This window comes from Heterodontus francisci, chromosome 31 (genome assembly GCF_036365525.1).
Source record: "Heterodontus francisci isolate sHetFra1 chromosome 31, sHetFra1.hap1, whole genome shotgun sequence".
NCBI classification, from domain to species: Eukaryota; Metazoa; Chordata; class Chondrichthyes; order Heterodontiformes; family Heterodontidae; genus Heterodontus; species Heterodontus francisci.
In genome coordinates this window covers 23,321,757-23,337,486 of record NC_090401.1, presented here as the reverse complement: position 1 = coordinate 23,337,486, position 15,730 = coordinate 23,321,757, and the positions used below count along the sequence as shown (strand labels likewise).

The window sequence follows — 15,730 nt, the reverse complement described above, 5'->3', positions numbered from 1 at the left end:
TAATGCGGTTCTCATTGAAGTGGTTTTACCCATCTTTTACCTGTAAGGAACTTTCCTCCGATTGAAAACGTTTTTGGTAGTCACAAGAAGATTTCTGAGCACAGCTTTGATAAGCAAAGTACACAATTGTTTTGAATTAAATGTTAGACTTTATTAAAGCTCCAAGTAGTTTCAAAAGAACATAAGATATAGGAGCAGGAGTCGGCCATTCAGCTACTTGAGTCTGCTCTGCCATTTAATAAGTTCACAGCTGATCTTCTACCTCAGCTTCATTTTCCCACCCTATCCCCATATTCCTTGATTTCCTTAGTGTATAAAAATCTATCAATCTCAGTCTTTAATATTTTTAATGACTGAGAATTCACAGCTATCTGAGGTAGAGAATTCCAAAGATTCACAATTCTCTAAGTGAAGAAATTTGTCCTCATCTCAGTCCACAATGATCATTCCTTTATCTTGAGACAGGGGAAATAGTGTCTCCGTATCTACTGTCATATCCTTGAAGAGTTTTACATGTTTCTATGAGATCATTTCTCATTCTTCTAATCGCCAGAGAATATAGGCCCATTCTACTCAATCTCTCCTCATAGAACAACCCTCTCATCCCAGGAATCAATCTAGCAAACCTTCATTGCACACCATCTGAGACAAGTATATCCTTGCTTAGGTAGGAGACCAAAACTGCATGCAATACTCCAGAAATGCTGTCACCAAAACCCTGTGTAATTGCAGCAAGACCTCCTTACTCATATACTGCAACCTCCTTGTAGTAAATCTAACATACAATTGTCTTCCTAATTGTTTGCTGTACCTGCATTTTTGGAATATTCCACATGGTAGCTTGTACCAAACCACTTAAAGTCTGTAAGAATGTGAGTACTAGAGAGGCTTCTGCCATCTTGTTTAACACAATCTTTCTTTCCGGCTGGTAAAACTGGCCCTGTGCTGAAAATGTTAGAATTGGAACAAGTGAAGGGCAACATTCCAAATTTACAGAAGTGCTTTTAAAGCAGTCCTACTCTATAAAAGCCCTATTAAATCTTATTTGGACAAATCGATGAGCAAGGATCAGCAGACAGACCCTACCAGGAACTTGCAGCAACTGTTTTTTTTTCTGAATTAGCCTTCAATTCTGTGTGTGCAGCAGTTACAGGTCCAGCCAGAAAAATCAATTTCCATTTCTGGCTTGCCTTTAACTGCTGCATGCATGCAATCAAAGAAACAGATCCAAGATAACATGGGAGACTAGTCCAGTCATTGCTAGAGAGTCCACTCTGTAGTCATCAATTGTGTGAACACTGTTGCACTTTTGAAGGAGCACTTTATGGAAGTGGTTGGAAAATGGGAAACAACGTAGAAAGCTTTTAAGTGGATGTGAATGCGGGCTCTTTGTGCCAACCAGCACAGAATAGTACAAAAATAATCTGACATTTTTTATATAAATGCTGAATGTCAAATTATTCATTTTACGTATCAAAAAAAGGAAATATGGAGAATTGTAAAAGCTCAAGCATAAGCAGTGCATTAAGACACTGGGTAATTTTGGTGAGACTGTGGACTTGACATGAAGGCTGGCCAACAGCAGACGTAGCAACAAAGATAGGGTGAGAATACTACAGCTTAGAGTGTCCAATGACCGCTGAGTACTGGTGAGGCTCCGCAAAGTGACGCCCCGTATCTCTTCATAGTATATAGCAAAACAAAAAAAATGGCCAAACCTTTCTCATTAAGAACACTGGCCCTTCAAATGAAATTGGGAAGGATTTCTGATGAAACCAGTCCATCGTATTGCTCTGAGATGTAAAGAAAGGGAGCTAGGCTTACTGGGCCCTGCAGGCACAGAGCACACTATAGACCAGTTTTGCTACTCACCATACCATTTGATACCAAGAAACCCTTAGATTCATGTACAGCATAACTCAAAGCTGAAACCTGCTGCACATTGCCTGTTGTGTAAAGCATGTTGAAATTAAACGTTTTTAAAGAGGTCATCAAAACTCCCAGTGCTCATTATCTGGGAGAAGTGATGCTATCTTCAAATGAGAAGCACCAAGTCGATCAAATTGATCTCAATTAAACTGACTTAAGTGCAATGTGGAACAGCAACATACGCAGGATATCAGTGAAATAATTATCTAAATGCCTTTGAAAAGGGAGATGCTGTATAGACCACATATTTGTATTGGCTAAATTCATTAATCATTCAGGAAGACATCAGAGAATTTGAATCCTGCCTTCCTTCAAACAAGGATTGGCTTCAACCACACATGATCAGCTACACTCACTCTAAACGAAACAGAAAACAATGGGGTTGGTGAAGAATGTGATCTGATAGCAATATACAAAGACAAGTGCATGCCCCAGGGCAAAATCTGACGACAGGAGTAGTGTCTGAAACACAATCATTGTTCAACTTCGAATGTAAAGAGTGCGTGCAATCACATTGGGCTTCATTGCAGACCAAAAAGTAGAAGCAGTTGGGTCATAAATTAAATGGCGATGAGACAGCCAACGCTTAGCAGCTGCTGAAAGTTAGCAGCAGTTAAGATTTCTGCTGACTTTAATTGAAGTATAAACGTTAGCAAAAGAAGAACTATCTTAGACTAAAGTGGATGAGGAAACCAATGGGAGGCAGATTCAGAGTTTTGAGGGCTGGTCAAGTCATGGGTGAAGAAATTGGGCTGTGTTGCACCCGTTTATCAGCCGACAAATTAGTGTTGGGGGATATATTTAAGACCCATCTCACCTGAATGTGCACTAACTGCCAAATTGGCAGCCAGTAACTTCCAAGTGTCCAGGATGCCTGCTTGAAATGAGTGATAGGCATTTTGAATATGCTAATCTGGGGTCTTATGCCTGTTTTAGGACCGCACTGCCAGATTTGGCTTATGCTAGATGGAACATGTTTCACTCAGCTTTTTCAGGTCCACACTGGCCTAACCTTACCCCTCCTCCTCTTTTCCTTCTCCTCATCTTTCTTCTTTCCTCCTCTCCCGCCCCCCACTCTTTATCCTTTCTCCTCTTTCCCCTCTTCTTGTATTCCCCCACCTCCTTGCTTCTTCCTCTTCCAGTTTTCAGCAAGCTTCGGACTAAAGCTGTCGAGCGCATGCATTAGGAGCAATTGATACTTTGCAATAGCCCCTGATGCTAGTCTCTCTCAAAGAATCCAAAAGAGGAAGCAGGGAAATAACGTAGAGCTTTAAGAACCTCGTTATAGAGAACAGGGGTCAAGAAGTATCATTGTTCCAAAGATGTCCAAGCCCAGTTCTAGGCCAATAGTGATATCTACAATGTTGATAATAGCAGTAAAGTAAATGAAATAAATCACAAATAGCAACAGAAACTTACATTTATATGGTATCTTTAATGTAGTCTTTAATGTGGTCTCTTCAGACTACTAGAAAAGATCGGATGCCCACCAAAGCTACTAAGTATCATCACCTCATTCCATGACAATATGAAAGGCACAATTCAACATGGTGGCTCCTCATCAGAGCCCTTTCCTATCCTGAGTGGCGTGAAACAGGGCTGTGTTCTCGCACCCACACTTTTTGGGATTTTCTTCTCCCTGTTGCTTTCACATGCGTTCAAGTCCTCTGAAGAAGGAATTTTCCTCCACACAAGATCAGGGGGCAGGTTGTTCAACCTTGCCCGTCTAAGAGCGAAGTCCAAAGTACGGAAAGTCCTCATCAGGGAACTCCTCTTTGCTGACAATGCTGCTTTAACATCTCACACTGAAGAGTGCCTGCAGAGTCTCATCGACAGGTTTGCGGCTGCCTGTAATGAATTTGGCGTAACCATCAGCCTCAAGAAAATGAACATCATGGGGCAGGACGTCAGAAATGCTCCATCCATCCATATTGGCGACCACGCTCTGGAAGTGGTTCAAGAGTTCACCTACCTAGGCTCAACTGTCACCAGTAACCTGTCTCTTGATGCAGAAATCAACAAGCACATGGGTAAGGCTTCCACCGCTATGTCTAGACTGGCCAAGAGAGTGTGGAAAAATGGCACACTGACACGGAACACAAAAGTCCGAGTGTATCAGGCCTGTGTCCTCAGTACCTTGCTCTATGGCAGCGAGGCCTGGACAACGTATGTCAGCCAAGAGCGACGTCTCAATTCATTCCATCTTCGCTGCCTCCGGAGAATACTTGGCATCAGGTGGCAGGACCGTATCTCCAACACAGAAGTCCTCGAGGCGGCCAACATCCCCAGCTTGTACACACTACTGAGTCAGCGGCGCTTGAGATGGCTTGGCCATGTGAGCCGCATGGAAGATGGCAGGATCCCCAAAGACACATTGTACAGCAAGCTCGCCACTGGTATCAGACCCACCGGCCGTCCAGGTCTCCGCTTTAAAGACGTCTGCAAACGTGACATGAAATCCTGTGACATTGATCACAAGTCGTGGGAGTCAGTTGCCAGCGTTCGCCAGAGCTGGCGGGCAGCCATAAAGACATGGCTAAAATGTGGCGAGTCGAAGAGACTTAGTACTAGGCAGGAAAAAAGACAGAGGCGCAAGGGGAGAGCCAACTGTGCAACAGCCCCGACAAACAAATTTCTCTGCAGCACCTGTGGAAGAGCCTATCACTCTAGAATTGGCCTTTATAGCCACTCCAGGCGCTGCTTCACAAACCACTGACCACCTCCAGGCGCATATCTATTGTCTCTCGAGATAAGGAGGCCCAAAGAAGAAAAATGTAGTGTAACATTCCAACACACTTCACAGAGCGTAATCAGAGAACAATCGCTACTGACCCAAAAAAGGAGTCATCAGAACAGGGGACCAAATGTTTGGACGAACAGATAGGTTTTAAGGAGCTTCCTACAAGTGTTAGTAACCAGATTAACTCAGTTGGTTTCACTCCCACTTCCAAGTCAGAATGCTGCTGCTATAAGCCCGATTTGAAAACATAATCTGGGCTGACTTTCTGGTGCTGTACTGAGGGTGTGCTGGATTATGAAAGATGCTGTCCTCTGGCCGAGATGTTAAACCAAAGAGCTGTCTTCCAGTTTGGATTGATGTTCAAGGTCTTAAGACATAACTTAAAGTGCATGGAATTCTATCCATTGTCCCGGTCAGTATTGCTCACTCAACCAACACCACCAGAAAGAGTTTAACGGTTCATTCATCTCTTTGCTGTTTGTCGGATCCAGTTATAGATAAAATGGGTTTCGTGCTCTCTTACCTAACAACAGTGACTGCATGCTTTGAGACATTTTTCAGAGATGTGATAAAGTGATAAATCAATTATTTGAAGGAGGTCCAACTAAGACGGTTTTACCATTTTCCAGGACCCATGGAAGGAATGAGCTGGAACAGTTTTGTGAGCTCCTGTTGGAACAGTGAAGCAATCATGTGCTTTAAAGAAGTTTTGGGATGTGTTTGAAACAGTTCTTCTTTAGTATGCATCCTTCACACAGTGCTAGGGTAACTCCACACCAGCTCATATTTCTGATGAAAAACAAATCAGTGACCACAAATCTCTGATAGATGAGGTTATGTCATGGTCCTGTAACCCATGAGATCTCTTCCCACTCTATGTTCCACATTGAACATAAGTAATAGGAGCAGAAATACTCATATGACCCCTTGAGCTTGAAACACCATTCATTAAGATCATGGCTAATCTTTTACATCAACTCCACTTTCCCACCCGACAACTATGTCCCTTGATTTCCTTAGTGACCAAAGATCCATTGATCCCAGTCTTGAATATACTCAAAAACTGAACAGCCACAGTCCTCTGGGATAGATTCACAACCCTCTGAGTGAAAACATTTCTCCTCATTTCAGTCCTGAACAGCCAATCTCTTATTCTGACCCCTGGTTCTGGCCTTACCAGGCAGGAAAACAGCCTCTCTACCTTTGCCCTGTTGAGCTCATTCAGAATTTTACAAGGTTAAACATTCCCCTGAAGCTTCAGTTCAATTTTTCCTAGCTTGGAGAAATACGCCCCATATACTCTTATCTGTCAGATTATGACCTCAGGAAAAACACACGACTTTTACTTCAGAAATCAGTTCAGTGCAGCAGCGCACTTTATTTTTTTCTAAGTTGGTTATTTGATTGTATCTTCAATCAAAATGTCCAGTCCTGTGCATTCTCTTCAGCAAATTGGCACCATAAATGTCTAAAATGCCTTCTGGCTAGACACATTATGGCAAGATGCAAGACCTTTTCATCATTTTCAGTCTGTGTTTGGCATGAGTGTCATTAATCACCTCAGCTCTGCTTACTCCACAACATAGACACAGTTGGATCTTCTAGATGGTATCCAACCATTGCAGATTAAACCTGGCTCCAGAAATCTTTCAAACAGGTGCTAAAACTCTTGGGCTTTCCCAAATGCACAGACTTGTCTATTTACTGGTGTGGAGGTATTGGTGGAGGGGGTCTGTTGGTTGTCATGACCTCACTATTTTGGACCACTGTTCAGCAATTACATGCGGAATCAGGTACCAAATGAAAACCATATCCTGGGGGGGGACAGGGAGAAACGTTAGGTTTGAAAAGAATATGTACAACACAAATAATTTGAAAAAACATGTTTCTGATACAGTGGATAACAGCTGAAGAAACTGATCTGTTTGCCCATCGATACATTATTAATTGTTTCAGAATGAATTTACTGCATATATTCAACAACCAGATCACATGGTGACTTCATAAACAGGCAACTGTCATCATTTTCTTCAAAACTATATTGATTTATATTCATCAGTGACAGATTCAGAAAGTACAGTCAGTAATGTTTTCTGCACTGTGTCAGTGAAATATATAACTATTGCAACAAATGCAAAGACATTCAGTGTGAAAGGTAAGTATTTATTTCATTAGCATTGGGAATTGTGACCTAGTTACTTGGGTCAAGAGAAGATCATTGAAGCTGAACCTGGACCATCCCAGTGAAAGAGTTGCCATTCCCTCTGGCTTGATGGACACAATGCAAATATTGAAACTCCTGTCACTTAAGCTGATTCTGACAAATTCCATGATCCTGTCACTGTGTAAGGGCAGATAGCAGCAGAACTGATAATTGTGCAGTAATAGTTTGTGTTCTGTAAAAAATGTCACAATCATTTTCTGACCCTTTCCCAGGCAGAGCCCAACACGGCCCATCAGAGCACATTAACAGTGAGGAAGTTGTGGATGCATCAGTCATAATTTTCCACCCTTCAACAATGAGAAATATTATTGAGATGTTAGTGTCCCTTGAGCTGAGGGAAGTGGGGAAGATAAAAAGAGAGAGAAGTGCGAAAAAGAGATGTGGGAGAGAGGAGGGGAGGAGTGAGAAAAAGAGAAATGAGACTGACAGCTGCACTCGGTGGGACATGAGGGAGTCTCAGCGTACAGAACTGATTGATTCAGAGTGAGTTAATGGTGCATTCCATGGAGACACTGCAGCATTACAAAGTCATAACACTCGCAGAAGAGATCCACAGGCTACAAGGAAAGGAATAGAATAACAATTACAGAAGATGAAATAATTAATGGGGAAGAGGGAAAATGAGTATAAATTAATCAGGTCCAAAGTATATTTTCAGAACTGAACCGTATGAAACAATAATCCCAAATTCTTAGGTTTGCCAGTAGTGCGAAAGGCAGCATTAAAAAATTGAAAAAAAAATCTATGTAGAAAAGGGTAATTGAGAAAGAAAAATGTATTAACAAAAAGTCAAAAAATTAACTTAGATAATTGTAAAGCAATATTAAAATAGGCTTAATCTCAGTTAATTTGGCTGGTTAAAAGGGAAGCATCATGGTTTAAGAAGACGGCACTATCTTTCCTATCGAAAAATACAATAAATACATATGAGTATATGTGTGTACTATAGACCCCCAAACAGTCAGAGGGAGATAAAAGAGCAGATATGTAGGCAAATCTCTGAGAAGTGCAAAAACAATAAAGCAGTAATAGTAGGAGATTATAACTACCTCAATATTAATCGGGATAGTTTCAGTGTGAAAGGATTGAGGGAGCAGAATTCTTGAGATGCATTCAGGAGAACATTATTGACCAGTCCAACAAGAGAAGGCACAGTTTTAGACTTTGATTTAGGAAATGAAGATGGGCAGGTGGAAGGAATGGCAGTGGGAGAGTATTTTGGTGGTAGTGATCATAATTCAGTCAGTTTTAACATAATTATGGAAAAGGACAGAGATAGAACAGGAGTTCGAGTTTTCAATTGAGGCAAGGCCAATTTTACTAAACTGAGGAGTGATTTAATGAAAGTGGACTAGAAACAGCTGCTTGAAGGTAAATCAGTGTCAGAGCAGTGGGAGGCAAAGGGAAGATTCAAGAGGTTCAGAGTAAACATGTTCCCACAAAGGAAAAGGGTGAGACGGCAAAGTCCCATGGATGTCAAGGAGCTTACAGGGTAAGATAAGGCAGACAAGGAAAGCTTATGTCTGACACCGAGAACTCAATACTACAGAAAGCCGAGAGACAAATAGAAAGTGAAGGGGTGAAATCAAAAGGAAATTAGGAAAGTAAAGAGAGGGCATGAAAGAATATTGGCAAGCAAAATCAAGGTGAACCCAAAGATGTTTTCAATACATTAAGAGTAAGAGGATAACGAAGGAGAGCGTTGGGCCTATAAAAAACCAAAAAGGTAACCTATGTGTAGGGGCAGAAGATATTGGTACTGTTCTTAATGAATACTTTGTATCTGTCTTCACAAAAGAGGGGGACAATGCAGATATTGTAGTTAAGGAGGAGAACTGTGAAGTATTGGATGTGATAAACATAGGGAGGGAGGAAGTATTAATGGGATTAGCATGCTGGAAAGTTGATAAATCACCAGGGCCAGATGAAATGTACCCTAGGCTGTGAAAAGAAGTAAGAGAGGAAATAGCAGAAAGTCTGACCATCATTTTCCATTCCTCACTGGATACAGCTGTGGTGCTGGAGGACTGGAGAACTGCCAACGTTGTACCTCTGTTTACAAAGGGAGCAAGGGATAGACTGAATAATTACAGGCCAGTCACTCGAACCGCAGTAGTGGGCAAATTATTGGAATCTATTCTGACAGACAGGATAAACTATCACTTAGAAAGGCACAGGTTAATCAAGGATAGTCAGCATGGACTTGTTAAGGGAAGATCTTGTTTGACCAACTTGATCAAATTTTTTGAAGAAGTAACAAGGAAGATAGATGAGGGTAATGCAGTTGGTGTCGTCTACATAGCTTTTAGCAAGGCTTTTGTCAAAGTCCCTCAGAGCAGACTGATGAAAAAAAAAATTAAATCCCATGGGATCCAGGGAAATGCAGTAAGGTGGATACAAAATTGGCTCGGTGGCAGGAAGCAAAGGGTAATTGTTGACAGGTGTTTTTGCGACTGGAGGGCTGTTTCCAGTGGCGTTCTGCAGGGCTCAGTACTGGGTCCCCTGCTTTTTGTGGTATATATTATGATTTGGACGTAAATGTAGGGGGCATGAACAAGAAGTTTGCAGATAACACAAAGATTGGCCGTGTGGTAGATAGCGAGCAGGATGGCTGTAGATTGCAGGAAGATATCGATGGTCTGGTCAGATGGGCAGAAAAGTGGTAAATGGAATTCAACCTGGAGAAGTGTGAGGTGATGCATTTGGGGAGGTCAAACAAGGCAAAGGAATACACAGTTAATGGGAAAATACTGAGAAGTGTAGAGGAAGTGAGGGACCTTAGAATGAATGTCCACAGATCCCTGAAGGTAGCAGGACAGGTTGATAAGGTAGTTAAGAAGACATATGGAATCCTTTCCATTATTAGCCGAGGTATAACATATAAGAACAGGGAGGTTATGCTGGAACTGTATAACTCATTGGTTAGGCCACAACTTGAGTCCTATATGCAGTTCTGGTCACCTCATTACAGAAAGGATGTAATTGCACTAGAGAGGGTACAGAGAATATTTATGAGAATGTTGCCAGGACTGTAAAACTGTAAATATAAGGAAAGATTGGATAGGCTGGGGCTGTTCTCCTTGGAACAGAGAAGGCTGATTGAAGATCTGATTGAAATGTACAAAATGTTGAGGGGTCTGGATAGAATGATGTGAAAGGTCTATTCACCTTAGCAGAGAGGTCAGTGATGAGGGGGCATAGATTTAAAGTGATTGGTAGAAAAATTAGAGGGGAGATGAAGAAAAACTTTTTCACCCAGAGGGTGGTGGGGGTCTGGAACTCACTGCATGAAAGGGTAGTTGAGGCAGAAACCCTCAACTCATTTAAAAAGAGTCTGGATATGCACCCCAAGTGCCGTAATCTGCAGGTGTACGGACCAAATGCTGTAAAGTGGGATTAGAATAGGTGGATTGTTTTTTAGCTGGCAGAGACACGATGGGTCAAGTGGCCTCTTTCTGTGCCTTAAACTTTCCATGATTCTATGTAACACCTAATAATACTCACTATGATGGTGATTGAACTTATAATAGTATTACTACATATCATTTCATGTTCAACAATATTAACTTCAAAATAATTCAAACTGATTTTTTCCCCCTCAAAGAAAATAATCTCGAGAAGCAGTCCAAACCATTCCCTCAATTTTTGCATATTGGTATTTTGACTTTATGCATGCCTGTGGACTTGTGACATCTGGATTTTAATAGTGAGAGCTGCTGATTAGTTTTGAAAAAAAAATTGCTAATGTCATACTGAAATATGAACAAGCAAGACTATAAGACAAATGTACTGAACAGCTGAGTGAGAGAGTGAGTCACATGGAGAGAGAGAGGGAAAAGAAATCTGTGAAAGGAATGCTGTGTGAAAGGTACGCAAAGAAACGGCAGCGGTTAGGAAAGACTTACAAAAAGAGTAATGAAAAGATTTGAAGAGAGCGAGAGAGAGACAAAAGAAAGTGTACGAGAGATAAAGAGAGATTACTGGATAGAAAGAAATAGAGAGTGGGAGAAAAGCAGAGAGACAGTAACAGGAAGAGATGAGCACAATTGTTTAGCAATGCCACAGGAGATCAACTTAATATTTAATAATAACTGGTGCTTTAATCATTTTGAATCTGGAATAGAGGGCTCTTATTGTGTGAATGGAGGAGGGAGATGCTGGATCCTTCATGCAAAATTCTCTTTCATTCAAGGCGGGTGATAATGTCTGCTCATATCTTGCAGACTTTCCTTCAAGAGAGTAGAGATTGTCCCGTTATCAATCTGCAGTGTCCAGTGGGTCCACCTCTGAGGTGTGGATCCAGATCTTCATCTATACCCTGCAATGTTCACTGCATCGGGGCTCTGATTTATATTTTATGTTCATCTCTCTGTTACCTTGTTGATGGTATACTTCTATTACATACATATATTAAACTATCCCACCTCATCCTTCTCGACCTGTCTGCTGCCTATGACATGATTGACGATACAATCTTCCTCTAACTCCTCTCCACCATTATCCAGCTGGGACTGCTCTCACCTGGTTCTATCCTTAACTATACAATCATAGCTCACCTGCAATGGCTTCTCATCCCACTCCTGCACTGTTACCTCTGTATCCCCCAAGGATCTATCCTTGGCCCCCTCCCATTTCTCATCTGCATGCTGCCCTTTGGTGACATCATCCAAAAAGACAGTGTCAATTTGCACATGTATGTTGATGACACCCATCTCTACCTCTCTACCACTTCCCTCAACTCCTCCACTGTCTCTTAAATTGTCAGATTGCTTGTCCACCATCCAGTAATATGGAGGAGCAGAAATTTCTAACTAATTATTGGGAAGACTGAAGCCATTGTCTGCAGTCCCCACCAAAAACTCTGTTTCCTAGCCACCAACTCCATTCCTCTCCCTGGCAACTGTCTGAGGCTGAACCAGACTGTTTGCAGCCTTGGTGTCATATTTGACCCAGAAGTGAGTTTCTGATCTCACATGCGCACCATCACTAAGACTGCCTATTAATACCTCCATAGCATCGCCCAACTCCTTCCCTGCCTCAGCTCCATGTGCTGCTGAAACCCTCATCTGTGCCTTTGTTACCTCTCTACATGACTATTCCGATGCTGTCCTGGCCAGCCTCCCATGTTTACCCTTTGTCAATTGACATCATCCGAACTCTGCCGAGGGGTCCCAGCTTGCACCTATTACCCTGTGCTTGTTGAACTACATTAGCTCCCAGTTAAGCAATGCCTCAATTTTAAAACTGTCATCCATGTTTTCAAATCCCATGGCGTCCTTTCCTTGCTCTCCAATCTATTTCAGCCCTACAACCTTCCGAGATATCTGCTCTCCTCTGATTCTGGCCCCTTGAGCATCCCCAATTTTAATTGCTCCACTACTGGTAGCCATGCCTTCAGCTGCCTAGGCCTTAAGCTCTGGAATTCCCTCCTTAAAACTCTCTGCCTCTCTTCCTCTCTTTCCTCCTTTAAGACGCTCCTCAAAACCTACCTCATATCTCCTTATGGGACTTCTTGTCAAATTTTGTTTTACAACTCTCCTGTTTTACTACATTAAAGGTGCTATGTAGGGACAGGTTGTGAAATTACTACCATCAAACCCAACAACAGTGTACAGACAAACAATAGAAGCTTTTTATTACAATAAATAAAATGCGATCCTGACAAACTCATAACACATGTGGCTACGGTCATTTAATGATGTTCTTCAGCATTTTCATTCATCCATGCACTTTCTATTGAACTGTAATTTAAAAATTTGTTTAAAAAATGTTTCTCCCAACAGAAAGCTGACCTCGCTGTTGCTCCATTGACCATCACCTATGCCCGTGAGAAGGTCATTGACTTTTCTAAGCCTTTCATGACACTGGGAATCAGTATTTTGTACCGAAAGTCAAATGGAACAAATGCTGGCGTCTTCTCCTTCCTCAATCCTCTCTCTCCGGATATTTGGATGTACATCTTATTGGCATACCTTGGTGTCAGTTGTGTGCTGTTCGTCATAGCCAGGTAAGATATGGATGATAGCAACTCGTGTCATTGTGACTGTTCTATCCTCACTTTACCATATTTTTTTTTTAGATATCAATAATATATATAACATAAAATCTGTACAAAAGCATAATTGACTTCGTGGATGAAAATTGCTGCTCCTCAATTTCATCATAAAATAAAGAATTAATGGAGTGGAAGTATGATTTTATGGCTGCATTAGAAGTCTCACAGGACATACTTTTGAAAATAGGAAAACAAAGGTTGGTCTAAGTACCTCGTTTCATTGTTTTTCTTAATTGCTTGGAGGATCAGACAGTTCCTGTCGTTCAATTTAGGGAGACATTGGGGCATTTGATCACTTGTGGTGTAATTGCATAGGAAAACATAGAATTTACAGCACAGAAACAGGCCATTTGGCCCATCAGGATTATGCTCGCACTTATGCTCCACACGAGCCTCCTCCTAACCCAGGGGCCTGCAACCTTATTTTTACCTGAAGAACCTTTTTTTAAGAAAAATTGCCTGAAATAAAAGCTATTGAGAGCCGCAAGCTGTAAATTCTGCATTTCTAAACCTAATACTTGGGTAAATTGCCACGAGTCGCTCATGATGTATACCTAAAAAAATAAAATGCATGTGTTGAACTCGTGCATCAATAGAAAAAAAATGTAAATTAAAATAGACCTAACTCTGAATTATCGCCTTTTTGACTTTTTGTTACTCTAATTGTCAGAAAAGTGATCTTTAAAACAAACTTTAACTTAATATGCGTAGCATTAAGACATTTTTTTTTCGGCTATTGATTTTTGTGATTTTAAAAAAGCTTCTAATAGCACATTGAGAATAATTTATCATCTCAGCTATATTAGAAATGGTTGCAACCATAAAACCTGTTCCTCGATTCAAAAGCATTATCGATAACCATGGTGTAGCTATACCACTCGACCAGGTTTATTTAGAGAACGACCATGTTTTTCATTAAAATAATCATTTGAAATTGTACAGTGCAGCATAATGATTAGCCTTTTATCCCCACAATTAAAACACGGCTCTTACTTTTCTTGACTTAATTATTTTAGGCTTTTTTCCTGTTAATGCGATCCAACTGGAAAAGATTGGGAGTCGCAAATGAGATGTTAATGAGCCACAGGCGGCTCTAAAGCCACAGGTTGCAGACCCGTGTCCTAACCTAATTAACTTTTATTGCATTGACAGTGGTTTTTGATAGACTAGTTGTTTGTAATGATAGGGCCCAAATAGTCCGTCTTGAATTAGCATAATTAGTCAACTCGCTTCAAAGGTAACCAATTGGCCTCAGCTGTGTGAGCATTATTTGTATCTAATATGCTTTGTAACCCCAGCCTCATAAAATACAGCCCATAAGTTGATTCCTGGGATTACTGTGGTCTTAATAGAATGATCAGATGTGGATTTTACCTGCTGGTGACTGATCAAGAAAGCTGGGAATGGTAAATTGGGGATGGGGTGGTGAAATAAAGGTTTACATCCAATTCTCAACAGTGCAGATGGTATTATGTTTCTATTGTCTCCTTCAGGGACAGGCATTTCTGTATTCCATGATGGTCTTAGAAAACTCATAAACTGGCTTTATATATGCCCAAATAATAAAATCACTGAAGATTGAATCAAATCAACGTGCCGAGGAAAGCCAGATTATAATCTATATATTTCGGCATTCTTTATTGGAGAAGATACCCGGAATAGTTTTTCCTTTCCCTCACTGTGTTTGACAGCAATGCTCACCATGTTAAATTTTGCAGTGAACACGATTACTTAGGAACACATGGTAGATGTGGTTTCTAATATACCAGCATCTGTTCACTAAGTGAAACTAGTTATCAGTCTACAGTGTCACATATTAGGCCATGGATGTCTCAATGAAATTATCAGCTGTCTGAACTGTCAAACAGGAATTAGACACTCTCAGCAAACTCAGATTGTAGGTAAGTTTAAGTGGTCATCAACAACTTGTAGGACCCATCAAGTTCTTTCAGAAAAGAGTTACTGATTGAGTCTATTTTGGGGTATGTTTTTTATCTGAAGTTAGGTCAGAGGATTTGATTTTCCTCAATAATGCAGAGCTTTTTAGTCTGTGACTTTCCCTTCGAAATTGCAACACACATTCAATCTAGCCAATCCATGTTGGTGTTTACTCTCCATGCAAGCAGCAAGCAAAATCTCATGTGCGCATCCTGTTCCTGTATCTATTTATTACTCTTTCTACCTATTTAACCTTTTCATAAACATTGACATGGTCTCTGCTGCAGCCACTGAGTCTAGTCATGCAGTTCACATCATTTTAGCCAACTGTCTAACAAAAGTTTCTCCTGCCCTCTGTCGGAAATTTTTCACATTTATATTTATGTCCCTTTGTTCTAGATCACACAATAACTCTGTTTTATTACTTTTCCCCATGCCTTCATAATTTTAAACACTCAAATAAATTACCTCATAATCTTCTCTGTTCTAATGAAAATAGCTCCAATACAATAAAAAGTACAATGAAAAGTGTTTATGTTTACATTGTGTTTGCATAGAGTTCCTTTTTACTTTCTGATTGGACACTGCTAGATTGTAGAATTCAAGGAAAAAGCAACAATGACTGTAGGGGTATGGTGAGTGATAACACAGCATGTGGGAGACTGGACTGGTTGGGGCAATGGCAGTGGGAGTGGATCAGTGTTGTGCTCCCAATTTAAGACATACCAAGAGATGATTGGGCTACAGTGGGTGCATGAGACAGCAGTAAACAACCAAAACCAAGTCCCACAGGTACGTTTAACTGCCTGCCTAATAGGCTTTCACTGAACAGGCAGGGGTAAAA

The 15,730-nt window shown here is 40.9% G+C and overlaps 1 protein-coding gene across 1 annotated transcript in view; it reads left to right on the top strand.

Annotated features, from left to right (window-relative positions):
* Positions 1-15,730, top strand: part of grik3 (glutamate ionotropic receptor kainate type subunit 3) — a 561,495-nt gene that overhangs the window by 360,754 nt on the left and 185,011 nt on the right. Inside the window, exon 11 of the mRNA XM_068011169.1 lies at positions 12,677-12,900. Coding sequence (XP_067867270.1) covers positions 12,677-12,900 — 224 coding nt within the window. The remainder of the gene's footprint in view (positions 1-12,676; positions 12,901-15,730) is intronic.